Genomic DNA, 13,412 nt, shown 5'->3' on the forward strand with positions numbered 1-13,412 from the left:
TTTTATAAGAATGAATTATACTTGCAAGAAACTACTAAAGCTATGGTCTATTTGATGAATAATTATCTGTCATCTCTTCTGAATTTTAAAACTTACATGAAAATATGGAATGGAAAAGGATGCTCAATATGTTGACCTTTGTACGTATTAAACAAGATAAGTTGAAGCACTGGTAGAAAAATGAATCTTTATAGGATATACCAAAGAGCGAAGGTATATATGAGTTATGGAGGTTGGAACCTGGGAAAATTTGATCTTTTATAATATTAGATTGCATATGTTAAAATAGGTTGAAAGTCAATCACAATCACCACAAGTTTATGTCAAATTGGATTAAAAAAATAATTTTCTTTTAATGTGGGTTAAATTTATTTTTATTTACAGAATTTGTAAGTTAAACGAATTTAAATTAGGTTGAAGGTGTATTAATATGTAACTCACAAATAACAATCCTTCATTGTTTTCTTACCATTTTTTTATAAGTTTATTATTATTATTATTTACTACTTATAATTATGTAAATTGACAATTTGATATTTCTAAAAAATATGTTATTAAAAACAATATTTAAATACTTTATATGCTTAATTTATTTATTAGTAAAACTATGTAGATTGATACTATAACTTTTAGTTAGTATTTTTATAATAATGTTTGGTAAAATATATGAATACTTTAATTGTTCTGTTGTAAAAAAAATATGAATCAAATATATAAAATAAATTGGAAAAAACAAAATATCTTTAGGTGAGTCAATTCACCTAGATTACCAATTTATAGTGGGTCAAGTTAAATTATAAAATTTTTGACTTACCAAATAATAAATTGAATTGACTCATTTTAGCTTGACACAAAGTGAGTCAATTCCAGTAAGCAAACTTGAGTAAGTCTGAGTTATTTATTTTGACACGCCTATATTAGTTGAAACGTGAATAACAAAAATGTATAAGAATATAGAAAAAAAGAGAGTTAAAGTTGAGATAGAGTTTTTCAATTTTAAATTGGATCATTAATGAGGATCGACCTTTTACTTTTCACTAAGAAAAATGAGATATGTAGAGACTCTATTTTACTTATGATAGAGAGAGAGGAAGACAATTAAACCAACAAAAATGGTTTGGATATCTTGATCTCATTTTTTAGGCCTTTAATGCAACATGAGAGATAAAATGTTTTGAGTCTAGAAGCTTCAAAGAGGCACAAGAAAAAGTAATAGCTCAAGAGTGGAATCAAACATGGATGCTGCTTTTGGTTGTACTCATAAATCAAAAATTGGTTGGAAGTTGGTATTCAAGAAGAAGGAAGGAATACCAAGTGCAAATAAAGAAAGATTTAAGACAAAAGATTGGTGGTGAAAGGTTTTCCACAAATTGAGGAATGTATTATAATGAAAATTTCCCACCTGTACTAAAACATTGTTTAATAAAGATCTTAATATCATATGTTAATCAATACAATTTGGTGTTAGAACAATTGGATGATAAATCAACATTTTTCATGAAATTTTGTGAGTTTGCCTGTATGTAACAATCTAACTAGTTTATTGAAAATCAAGGTGTGTTTATTGTAGAAATCATTATAGGATGTGAAACAAATTTCCGATGGTTTGATAATTTTTTGGAGGAAGACAGGGTTTTATAAATGCAACTGTGATAGTTGCACCTACATCTTAAAGAAAGAAGAAACATGTTGTTCTTACTCTTTTATGTATTCAATATTGTTATAGTAAACCAATATATAAACGAGATAGAACAACTCAAAGAAAATTAATAAATTATTACTTTTCTAAATGTTATACTTATGAAAAAAAATTAATAAATTATTAATTTTCTAAATATGCTGAACAAAACATGAGGCGGTCCAGTTGGTCCAAGCATCATGTATAGCTTCTTTTTTTTCTGCATGCATACATTAAGCCTAATAAAAAAAAATAGAAAACAATAATTAGCAAATCAACCATGTAATTTTTTCCCTTTTGCTAATCTTTTGTTCAATTACTTTGTAATGAATAAACAAATACTTTTATAAGATAAACACGTCTTTTATGTCGTTTATTTAGTTTACTTGTTTAGTCTCACACCTTAACAGTGACATTTCTTTTGGAATTTAAGACTTATGATGTATTCAAGAAAACCAGGACAAAATAGGTGCCAGTGGACCATTGGAAATTTTTTATCATTCTGGAAAGATATTTGTACTCTATTTACCTTGCAGCATTATTTGCCCTTTAATTATTTATTACAACAGTAGTAAGTATCCATACACGCGCTCTTCGGCAAGTGCTTAAAGACAAAAGTAATGGAAAGTTTCAAACGTCAACCATACTTCTCGATTATCTTTTTCACGGCCCTAATAGTCCCGGTAGTTGATAAATCCACTTCAGAATTAAAAAAAGGGAAAAGAGGAAATAATAAGAAAAATCAAAGGTGACGCCTTGACCTCTGCTGAAGTCTTCCTTTCATCTGTGTCCCGTGTTCATTGAAGTCCACAGAGTCTAGTTTCAGAAGATGCAATAATCATAGCAGATACTAAGCCCCAATCACCATATTTCCATGGAGATTCCTAAGCTCCACATAATTCAACACTCTCTCTGTATAGCACTTATTTTCCTTCTTCAGCTCTCGTCACTGCAGTTCGCCTCACTCGGCTACACCGTCCCAGATAAGTACTTCATAAATTGTGGGTCAGACAACAGTGTCACCGAAAGTGGAAAGGTCTACGTTGGTGAATCAACACCTCAAGCCACTTTTAGCAGCAGTAACACAGAAAAGAACCAGTCATCGGTTCCTTCTCCTCTTTACCAAACAGCAAGGATTTTTCTAAGGGAATCTTCGTATAAGTTCAACATCGATAAAAATGGCACCTACCTGGTACGCCTCCATTTCTTCCCTTTCTCTTCTCCCACTAATCTTTCCTCTGCCAGGTTCAACGTTTCAGTTCCTGGCTTTTGGTTGTTGCAAAATTTTAATGGTAGAAATGATACCAATAACAACTCTGCTTTAGTAAAAGAGTTTTTCATGGAAATCAGTACCCCCAGCATAAAAATAACTTTCAGACCTCTGGAATCATCGTTTGCGTTTGTGAATGCCATAGAACTGTTCGTACTTCCCCTCCATCTGATATCCGACCAAGTGTCGCGTTTCACTCGGATTGGGGGTACATCTACCCTCAGCGGAGGTTTGTACTCTCGGGTGTTGGAGACCAAACACAGGCTTAACGTTGGTGGCCAATCTACCAGAGATATCTTAATAAGAAACTGGATTCCAGATGATATATATCTCACTTATCCGGAAAACGCCAAGAATCGTTCCGCTTACCAGGGTCAAATCGTGCCCCGTGTAGGTGATGACGCCGATGGTCCAAACGCAACTAGTTATACTGCGCCATCTGAGGTGTACGGGACTGCTAAGGAGTCTAAGAACATCTCTGACAATGCCACAGACTTGGGACTTTTCAACCTGACATGGGCTCTTCCGGTGGACAACAACACAGATAATTTCCTTCGGCTTCACTTCTGTGACTATGTCAGTGCACAAGTTGGCCTTACATACTTCGAACTTTCCATTTATGACTTTCATGTCATGCAGGTAAATAGTGACGAAAACGTGTCTAAGGAGTTGCCTGCCCCTTATTATTATGATTTCGTGGTGAGCTCTGACAACTCTGGATATATTAAGGTCAGCCTAACACCTAATGGAACCGCTGCCATACCAAATACCTTTTTAAACGGGCTGGAAATAATGAAAGTGATTGAATCATCAAATTCTGTCCCCCCTGAGTTGGACGAAAACGGTTCTGGGCATAATCTTCTTCCTGTGTTGCTTGGTTCAGTTCTCGGTGGTTTAGTCTTGGTTGTTGTTGTGGTGCTACTTGGCTTTCTTTGGCGTTCTAAAATGAGGAAGGAAAAGCCCGTTGAGAATTCGGACTGGTTGCCAATCCCCGTTAATGCTGGAGGGAGTTCTCACAGCAGATTGACTGATATAACCAGTCACGGGTCTCCCCTTCCCAACATAAACCTTGGGCTCAAAATTCCCTTGATTGATCTTCAACTGGCAACTAAGAACTTCCACGCAAGTCAGCTAATTGGCAAGGGTGGTTTTGGCAACGTCTACAAGGGAGTTCTCAAGAATGGCATGACAGTGGCTGTGAAAAGAAGCCAGCCAGGTTCAGGTCAAGGCCTTCCAGAATTTCAGACAGAGATCATGGTTTTGTCTAAGATTCGCCACAAGCACCTTGTTTCCTTAATTGGGTATTGTGATGAGAGGTTCGAGATGATTCTGGTCTATGAATACATGGAAAAAGGGACACTCAGGGACCATTTGTATAATACAAAGTTCCCAAGTCTATCCTGGAAGGTGAGGCTTCAAATATGCATTGATTCTGCCAGGGGTCTTCATTACCTTCACAAAGGAGCATCTGGGGGAATCATTCACCGTGATGTAAAGTCCACAAACATATTGCTTGATGAGAACCATGTTGCTAAAGTTGCTGATTTTGGTCTTTCAAGGTCAGGTCCTGCTGATACTCAACCTCATGTCACCACTGGTGTTAAAGGCACTTTTGGATATCTTGATCCTGAGTATTTCAGGTCGCAACAACTGACAGAAAAATCTGATGTCTATTCATTTGGAGTAGTTCTTTTGGAAGTGTTGTGTGCAAGAGCAGTGATTGATCCATCTCTTCCAAGAGATCAGATAAACTTGGCAGAATGGGGATTGCTTTGCAAAAACAAGGGGATACTCCAAGAGATCATCGATCCTTCCATCAAGGACCAAATTGATCAAAACTCACTCAGAAAATTTAGTGAGACGATAGAAAAATGCTTGCAAGAAGATGGTTCTGATAGGCCATCCATGGGCGATGTGTTGTGGGACTTGGAGTACGCGCTGCAGCTTCAGAAAGGTGCAAATGCAATACAGAGAGAGCCGTATGAGGATAGTTCTAGTAGTGTTTCTGCATCACTTCAATTGCCCAATGTTCGGCGTCTTCCTTCACTCTCCACACTGAGTGAAGCGGATGATACCATTGTGAGGGGTGATGAATCCGATAGTGTTGTGGATTCGGTTTTCTCCCAGTTGAAGATTGATGATGCCAGATAGAGTATCGAGCACTTCTAGGTAGTCATCTATTGGAAAATGTCTTGAGTATGTACCTGCTTTTAAGATAGATTTTTCAACGTTTCGTCCTTTTTTTTTCTGTAGTTTTTGTTGTCAGTCTATTGTGGTTTAAATAACGTTATGAAAGGAATTGTAAAACCATTGATTATTAATCAATTCCTATGCTGGCAATAAATTATTGATAAATAGTTCCATTTCATACAACACTTGTTTGCACTAGTGGATATACCATAGACTGCGGCTAACCATGCTATATTAAATACATACTTTCGGTTTTTCATCATCCCTTTTCGGGTTTCAATGGCATATAAATCAGCCCTCCCATTGTGAGTGGCACTGATGCCTGTTAGGTTTCTTGGAGACAAGAAACCAGATTTATAATTCAGTTTAAGAAATTAACACACAAATCTTACTGTACAATGTAATAACACTAATTCTGAAAAACATAATACAAGAAAACATCCAACAGCTTCCAATGGAAGAAATTCCCTTCTACACAAGACAAACCCTGTTCTGAAACAAAATACGCTCCACAACCAGAACTAGAACACCCCTTCCTTAAAAGACAAAAACTGCCTAACAACTAATTAAAACTTCTCCTAACTGCGGTTTAAACTCCTCCTAACTACCCCTAACCAGTTCATACTATCTTCTATGTTTTATTTTTGCCAAACTATCTAAAAACTGTCTACAATGTCCAATACATTACATATCCCATCAACAGCCAGTGAACATACCTCCCTGTGTTAAAATAAATAAAAATGGGTAATTGTTTATGTGAAAAGAAAACCCTTGACAGTAATTATGGTATTAAAAAAGCTTTCCTGCATCGGCTTGAAAGAATGGATATCATGGTTGTTCTAGCCAAAAAAACAGTCACTTTAAGTAACAGCGTTTAAAGTGAAACCTCCTAAAATGATGAAGATCCCACAGATATGTCTAATTCCCTATAGAGATATTGGTTCTTGAAAGACAACGCTTTACGTGATCTTGGATCTTAACTGCTAAGTTAGATTTCTGGGGTGAAATCCCACTAAATACTGCGTATGTGTTAGTTATACTTTATACATTCCTATATGTTGGGTTTGTGTGGATAGTCCCTTTGGCCAAGACTTTATCATCACCTAATACTTGATCTTGTGTCTTTCTATATCTTATTGCGAGAAAAACTGTATTGAAACAATGGTCATTCCTTCCTATCCACTAAAAAAAATCAAGTCACACTCCTTTTTATTCCAAAGATATACGTGGTCGACACCACTGTTGCACTCAATTCTTACAAAGAGATAATTTGTAGTAAAACAAAAAAGGAGGTGCCTATTGAGTTAAAAATCCAGAAAAATGAAGCCTGCTGAAACTTTTAATTATATACCACTACCAAATAAAATAGTAGATGTTCACCAAAGTTTAGAGAAGGAAACCAGTGTGCATATTTCACGGCTTCCGAGGGAACTAAGAAAGATGTACCCGAGTGTGAAGGAGGAAGCCATCAACTAAACATCTTGCTTCTGACATATTGAATGGGTATTACACTTGGTTATTTCAATTTGTTATTTACAATCTAGCTCGAAATTAGCTATTTAAAAATTTGGTTAGATAGCCAGTGTGGTGATAAACTTGATCCCGAACGTTTCGATAAAGTCTTGACTCGCCTAAAGACTAATTAAGTATATCAAGATATTATATTGGAAGATGTAAATATGGAAAGATTTTATCACAATTAAATACATGATCGGAACAAATTAAATCAGAATAAATACCTAATATAGAACAAACCTCTTCAACAATATAGCAATTTATAGTTTGAGTAATTAGGAAATAAATGAAGCAAAAAAGTTTAGGGAAATGGATCTGAATGTTAGAGTATGAAATTATAGGGAAATGGATCTGAACTATAAAAAAAGATTGGTAAATGACCAAAGGCAGAACACACACACTGACTAAACTCCTCTAGCAAAGTGATCATCATCTCTCTTAGTTAGAAAAGTTAGTTATTCCACATCAATGAACGAAAGGCCCAAATTGTTACACAATCGAGTCATAACAGAAATGCAAAATGAAAATGGCAAAACAGACAACACATTCTGAGTTGCATAACAGAAAATTGTCCTGACATGTAGTGAGCTGTATATAGGACAAATTTGTAATGTTTTCCCTTTTTCTTTATCCTATTAGGTCATTCTTTATATATTGTACCTTTCGAAATAGAAAACTGAGTGCGTGAATACAGAGGATTTCTGCATTAATCTTCCTTTTAGCCTTTTCCTTTTTATGGTATCAGATCCTAGACCTCAATCCATCCAGTCCTTTTTACATTCATCCAGACCTAACTCTGTTTCTGTCATGCCTGTCCGTACTGGAAGCAATTACAATTCACAGTCTCGTTCCTTTCGAATGACCTTGATTTCTAAAAACAAAATGGGTTTTCTGCTAGGTTCTATGCCCATTCCTTCTCCTTCAGATTTTTTGTATCCTTCCTGGGAACGTTGCAACACTTTATCATGTCCTGGTTCATCCACTCTTTTGTCTCCCTCCATTGCTCAGAGCGTCACCTTCGAGAACTTTTTCTCAAGGTGATTTGCTTCGCATTGCAGAGCTCCAAGAAGATCTTTATAGCCTTCAACAAGGTTCCAAATTCGTCTCTGACTATTACACTGCACTTAAATCCCTTTGGAAGGAGTTGGACAACTTTCGCCCTTTCCATGTATGCACCTGTTCCGCAAGGACCTATCATCAACATGATTTCATCATACGATTCTTGAAGGGTCTTGATGAGCGTTTTTTTGTTGTACGTTTCCAAATCTTGCTCTTGGATCCTCTTCCTTCCATTAATCGCGTCTTTTCCATGGTGGTCCAGCAAGAACGTCAACATTTTCCTTCTTCGTCTTCAACCGTCGAGGGGGCCAATTTGTTCCTCTCCCTATGGCAGAGGTCAAGGTGGTGATGCTTTTCAAAATGGAGGTTCCAAACAGAACCCCAATAAATATAGCTCTTATTGCAAACGCACAGGTCACACAATTGCTGTGTGCTATAGCAAACATGGTTATCCTTCTCATCCTCGCTTCCCAGGCAGACCCTAACAGCATCAATAGCCGCAACATTGGCGGAACTTCTGTCAACAGTATTGCGCAACATGCAGGTTCACATATAGCAGAGGCAAATCCACATGACTTAGGGATTACTCTCACCTAGGCTCAATATTAGCGTATAAGAGACCTCCTTCAGCAACCAAGGTCTTCTGATAGTACGGGCTCAGCTAACAACGACCGACCCACTAGAGTTGACCTCTCCGAAATCAAACAAAAGTGTCCTTTCTCTGAAACTGAAACTCTTTGTATTTCTTTTGCCTTTTGCACTAAGCACACACTATCACCTTCATCACTTGTTCCACAGATTATTGATTCTGGAGCAACAGATTACATTGCTTCCTCCCTTTAATATTTTTTTAAATTGTTCAAAATAAAACCTGTCATTATACATCTACCTAATGGTGCTGTCGTCCAAGCTCACTTTACTGGTATTATCCAATTTTCTCCAAATTTCATCATCTATGATTTCTTATATGTCCCAGATTTCAATTTCAACCTTCTTTCTGGATCGAAATTAACTTCCTCTCTTAAGTACTCTCACTTACATTTTCTCATGATTCTTGTCAAATACAGGAATGGACACACATGGCATGATTGGTTTGGCTAAATTGACAACAGGACTTTACCATTTGGAAAACAAGAAGGAAGAAGGAAACTAAGTTTCATCTATTAACAATCATTTGTGTCTTCTATCAACCTATGCCATTTTAGGTTAGGTCACCTTTCTGGAAAAGGTCTCGATGACTTACACAAACAATTCTCTTTTGTTTCAAAACATGTTAATGAAAATTGCAACATTTGCCATCTTGCAAAACGAAAAAGATTGCCTTATTCTTCCAGTACCAGTAGAGCATCAATTTTTTTTTATTTAATCCATATGGACATTTGAGGCCCTTTTTCCTCTACTTCTATTGATGATTACAAATATTTTTAAAGCATTCTTGACGATTACGGTAGATTCACTGGAATTGTCCTATTAAAAATCCAAAACTAAGGTCAAAACAAATGTTCAAAATTTCAGAAATTTTTCTTAAAGATTTATTGTCTTCTAAAGGCATTATTCATCAAACTGTGTTTGCACTCCCCATCAAAATGGAAGAGTTGATCGAAAATATCAGATGTTGCTCAGGGTTTCAATTTTACTAAAGAAGTAGTACTTGTTGGTATGACTAAAACTCAAATAACACTTGAAAATAATTTGTTGACTCTTAAAGAAAATAAGAGGATCTGGAACTGAAGTGCAGTTGATGATGATATTGGATTATGACAACTACATTCATTGAAGTAGACGTGTGGAGAAATATGAGGTTGTTAGTGACTTCTTCTGGACATATCCTGATGCAATCAAATTATTGAATCCAATTAATATTGCTTCTGAATGGATTTAACTTACAGAACAATAAATATTGATTGTCCTTGCTAGAAATTGTTGGTGTGACATCTACTTTTTAACTTACTTATATCAGTATGCACCTCAAGTACGAACCATATCTTTTCTAAATTTTTTTTTATCAAGAACATTACACAAAAAGTAATCAATTAAAATAATTATACACTTATATAATTCAATTATATTATTAAAAAGTCATAATAACTTAAAATTTAAAAAAATAAATCCATAATTAAAAAACACAACTAAGAGATTAGTTAAAAAAATATTAAATCATTCAAAACAATTATTTTAATTCCAATCAAATTAATTAATTAATTAATATAATTATGTAATTATCAAATACTAATATATTATTACAAATAAAAACTTTAAATTCTATAAAAAATTTAAATAAATATTAAATAATTACAAACAAAAAAAATTAATTCAAAATAAATTTATTTAATTAAAATATTTTTATAATTATAAAATTCTAATTTCATTAAAAAAATAAAAAAATATCTTAAAATTATAAAAAAATTAAAAAACTATAAAAAAAATAAAACATTAAATAATGCAAAACAACAAAATAGAATAAAAATAAAATTAATTAATTAAAATAAATATATATGTATCAAATACTAAAATTTTATTAACAATAAAACAAATTCTAATCATATAAAATTTAAATAATTGTAAATCTTATTTAAAATAAAATTAAATCATTAAAAAGTTGAAATTAAAAAGGCATAATTTAATTAAAATTAAATTAAATCATTAAGAAATGAAATTAAAAATCAGTTTTCTAATTCGATAAAAGTAGTTTTGCGTTTCCACATCCGATTTTACAAAAACTCGTTCAGATCAATGTTTTCTCTTGTCCAAAACATCTTTCTAAGATATTCCCTTACACTTCTAATCATACAAATTCTAATTTTAACAATATACAATTTAATTCTACATGTACAAACATACAATAAATAAATAAATTGAACTTTGGAAGGAATGCACCAACCTTCAACAAAAAGTGCAGCAACAACAACAGGAAAAAGAAGGAAGGAATGCACCGGATAGAAGAAGAAGTTGGATCCACGAAGAAGAAGGAACTTGGATCTGTGTGTGAGAAGAAGTGAAAGAGCTGCGTGGAGAAAGGAAAGAGGGCCAAGAGAAAAGGTGAGAGTAGAGAGAGAAATGAAAGGGAGAAAGATTTTAGGTTTAGAAATAAGCTAGTCAAATATTCTTTTCAAAGATTTGGTGTGCACAGTGTAACTAGGAATGACAACCAGTCAGGTCACGCACATATAATGCTTATCCGCTACCCGAATAAAACTATACCCGTTACTCGTTGGATATCCGCATAAAAAAAATCCACAGACTTTTTCATCCCGTGGATACTCGTTGGATATCCGTTTTCAACTCGCGAAATTTTTTAAAAAAATATTTTATAAGTATTTAAATGAAATCCAAATTAAATTGCAAAAAAATACAAATAATATCTAAAACATACATCCAAAAGAAGTCAATTGATAAGTGTTGGGTGATTTCGGCAAGTGCACCGAATCACTTCAAGTAATAAACCATGGTAAGATCAGATATCGTTTTTCCAAGAGACTTGTAATACTAGAGAATTGTGCGATTAACAACTCATCTATACTCAATAGAACAACATTCATTTACAAGAATGTGCAAAGAGATAAATTCACAAATATACAATGGTTGGACTTTGGTCATTAAAGGCTCTTAGATATGGACAAGACTAGAAATGGTATGAAATGACATTGCTAAGTTAGTTTTCACCTGTTTCACTCTTGTGCTTACCCAATTTCATCTCCTCTCCATAATTTACTAAAGTCAATCCACAAACACACTCTAACCCTAATCCCTTAGGTGGAAGAGCCTATATTTTCCTTATTAAACTCCAATCCCTTGGAAAATCTAACAAGCAAACCCGCATTAAAGAGCTAGGATCTTAAGACAACATGTGAATCATCTTCCATCCCTAGAATCAATGACCACAAGGACTCATGTTTCAGTTCAAAGTTCCATCTTACGTCAACTCATGAACATTTCTATTACATGCAAGCTTTAAGATCGGAAACAAGAATACTAGCAATTGATAGAAAAGACATATATATATATATTCAAATCAATCATCCATTACACAAGAATTCAAAGGCTACATCTAACCCTAACAAGATGAATTTGGTTCTCCACTTCCATGAAGAACCCTAGAGCTTACAAACATGGATGGAAGAAGAAGGAGACCCAAAGGAAGAGGAGGAGATGTTCCCAAGAGCTCCTCACGGCCTCCATGAGCTCCAATAGTGAAATCGCGCCTCCAAAGAACCAAAGACCTAAAGTCCTTCGCGTTTTTGAGTTAAATAGACAAATCTGCCATGTCAGCAAAAAATGGCGCTCCAGCGCCCCTGTGTAGAAGGCGCCCCAGCGCGCAACAATCATGGTAGTGGCGCTCCAACGCCCTTGAGCTAGGAGGGCCCAGTTAGGTTCAGCAGCACTGCTTCTTTTTCTGGTTTCTTTGCAGATTTGTTTGCTTTTGTGGCTGGTTCAACTCTCTACATTGTTGGAGATTCTTCCAAGCATAGTTTTAGCTACAAAATAATGGGATTAGTGATGAAGTTACATCTATGTAGCCTAAAACACATTTATATAGAAAACAACACAAAAGAAGAGAATTAAGCAAGTTACAAGCTAGAAATGAGTTGATTTTGCTACTAAAATGATGCTTAGATAATGGTAAGAATTAGCATTATCAATAAGTAAATAAAAGTTAAAACATAAATTCAAATTAATACTAAATCATATATCCAAATACAAGTAATTTTAAAACTAATTGTTCTACAAATAATATTCCAAAATTTTTATTTCTTCTCCCATATCTTCATTTTTGCTACTTAATTCTTGAAACAAATAAATAAAAATAAAGTCATCAATCAATGACAAAGTGACACTATTAATAAAATTAGATTAAAATATTATAAACAAAACTACTAACATCATCACCAATTATCTCTTCTATTATTGTATTAAGCTTCATGTTGTGCGCTTTCAATTTTGAAGAACCTAAAAAAGGAAAATAAATTCATTTGTCATAGTCAATCCTTTGAATGAATATAAATATGTTATTTGAATTGTTTATCTAATTACCTTGTATGTCACTCCATAGCAAATCTTGAACACACATCAATGTCTCGAAAGTGTCTGGGTGTAATATACTCCGATGTGGAGTAAGAAATCGACCTCCAGTACTAAAAGAAGACTCAAAAGCAACTGTTGAGAGAGGAATGGCTAGAAAATCTCTTGCAATCATTTGTAAGATTGAATAATTTAATCCATTAGTCTTCCACCAAATTAAAATGTCAAATTCTTCATCTGAATCCGGTAGTGTTGGTTCCTCCAAGTAACAATCAAGTTCTAACTTATAATTTGATGGTTCATTTTTCTTTGCAATATGGTGTTTTGCAAAATCTCTCCTCTAAGCACAATTTTTTCCATCAACAATTTGGCCTACATTTATGTTCGAATTTTGACATGAAGAAACTGACTTCTTACCTTTCATGTACATTTCATATTCTCTTACCAAGTCCTTAAAAAAAATCTTCCCCTTTTCAATTTCACAATCAGACAATACCTATAGCCATCACTCCACTGATCACACTCCAATACTTGTTAAACTTTAAAACCATAGTTGCAGCCATTTGGTGAATAATAGAATTGGGAGAGTTAAGTCATTCCGTCAAAGCCAACTTAATTTCACATACCTTTGGAAATAAAATGTTGCACTTGGATAGGAGGTACCAGAAAACAAGAGTGTCA

The 13,412-nt window shown here is 34.2% G+C and overlaps 1 protein-coding gene and 1 long non-coding RNA gene across 2 annotated transcripts; one reads left to right on the forward strand and one right to left on the reverse strand.

The window, feature by feature from the left end:
• The first annotated feature begins 2,206 nt into the window (after positions 1–2,206).
• LOC108342959 (probable receptor-like protein kinase At5g24010) lies at positions 2,207–5,303 on the forward strand. The gene has a single exon (XM_017580909.2). The coding sequence runs from the start codon at positions 2,553–2,555 to the stop codon at positions 5,097–5,099; it is 2,547 nt and encodes an 848-aa protein (XP_017436398.1). The 5' UTR covers positions 2,207–2,552; the 3' UTR covers positions 5,100–5,303.
• A 4,111-nt stretch (positions 5,304–9,414) lies between these two features.
• Positions 9,415–10,821, reverse strand: LOC108341153 (uncharacterized). Its single transcript, XR_001833286.2, has 2 exons — positions 10,594–10,821; positions 9,415–9,541 (listed from the first exon to the last, which is right to left on the reverse strand). It is a non-coding gene; the product is annotated as an uncharacterized LOC108341153 (long non-coding RNA).
• Positions 10,822–13,412: the final 2,591 nt, after the last annotated feature.

This window comes from Vigna angularis, chromosome 1 (genome assembly GCF_016808095.1).
Source record: "Vigna angularis cultivar LongXiaoDou No.4 chromosome 1, ASM1680809v1, whole genome shotgun sequence".
Classification (NCBI taxonomy): Eukaryota; Viridiplantae; Streptophyta; class Magnoliopsida; order Fabales; family Fabaceae; genus Vigna; species Vigna angularis.

Bases quoted from the DNA above. Each gene is read 5' to 3' on its own strand.
- LOC108342959 (XM_017580909.2), top strand. From the start codon at position 2,553: ATGGAGATTCCTAAGCTCCACATAATTCAACACTCTCTCTGTATAGCA.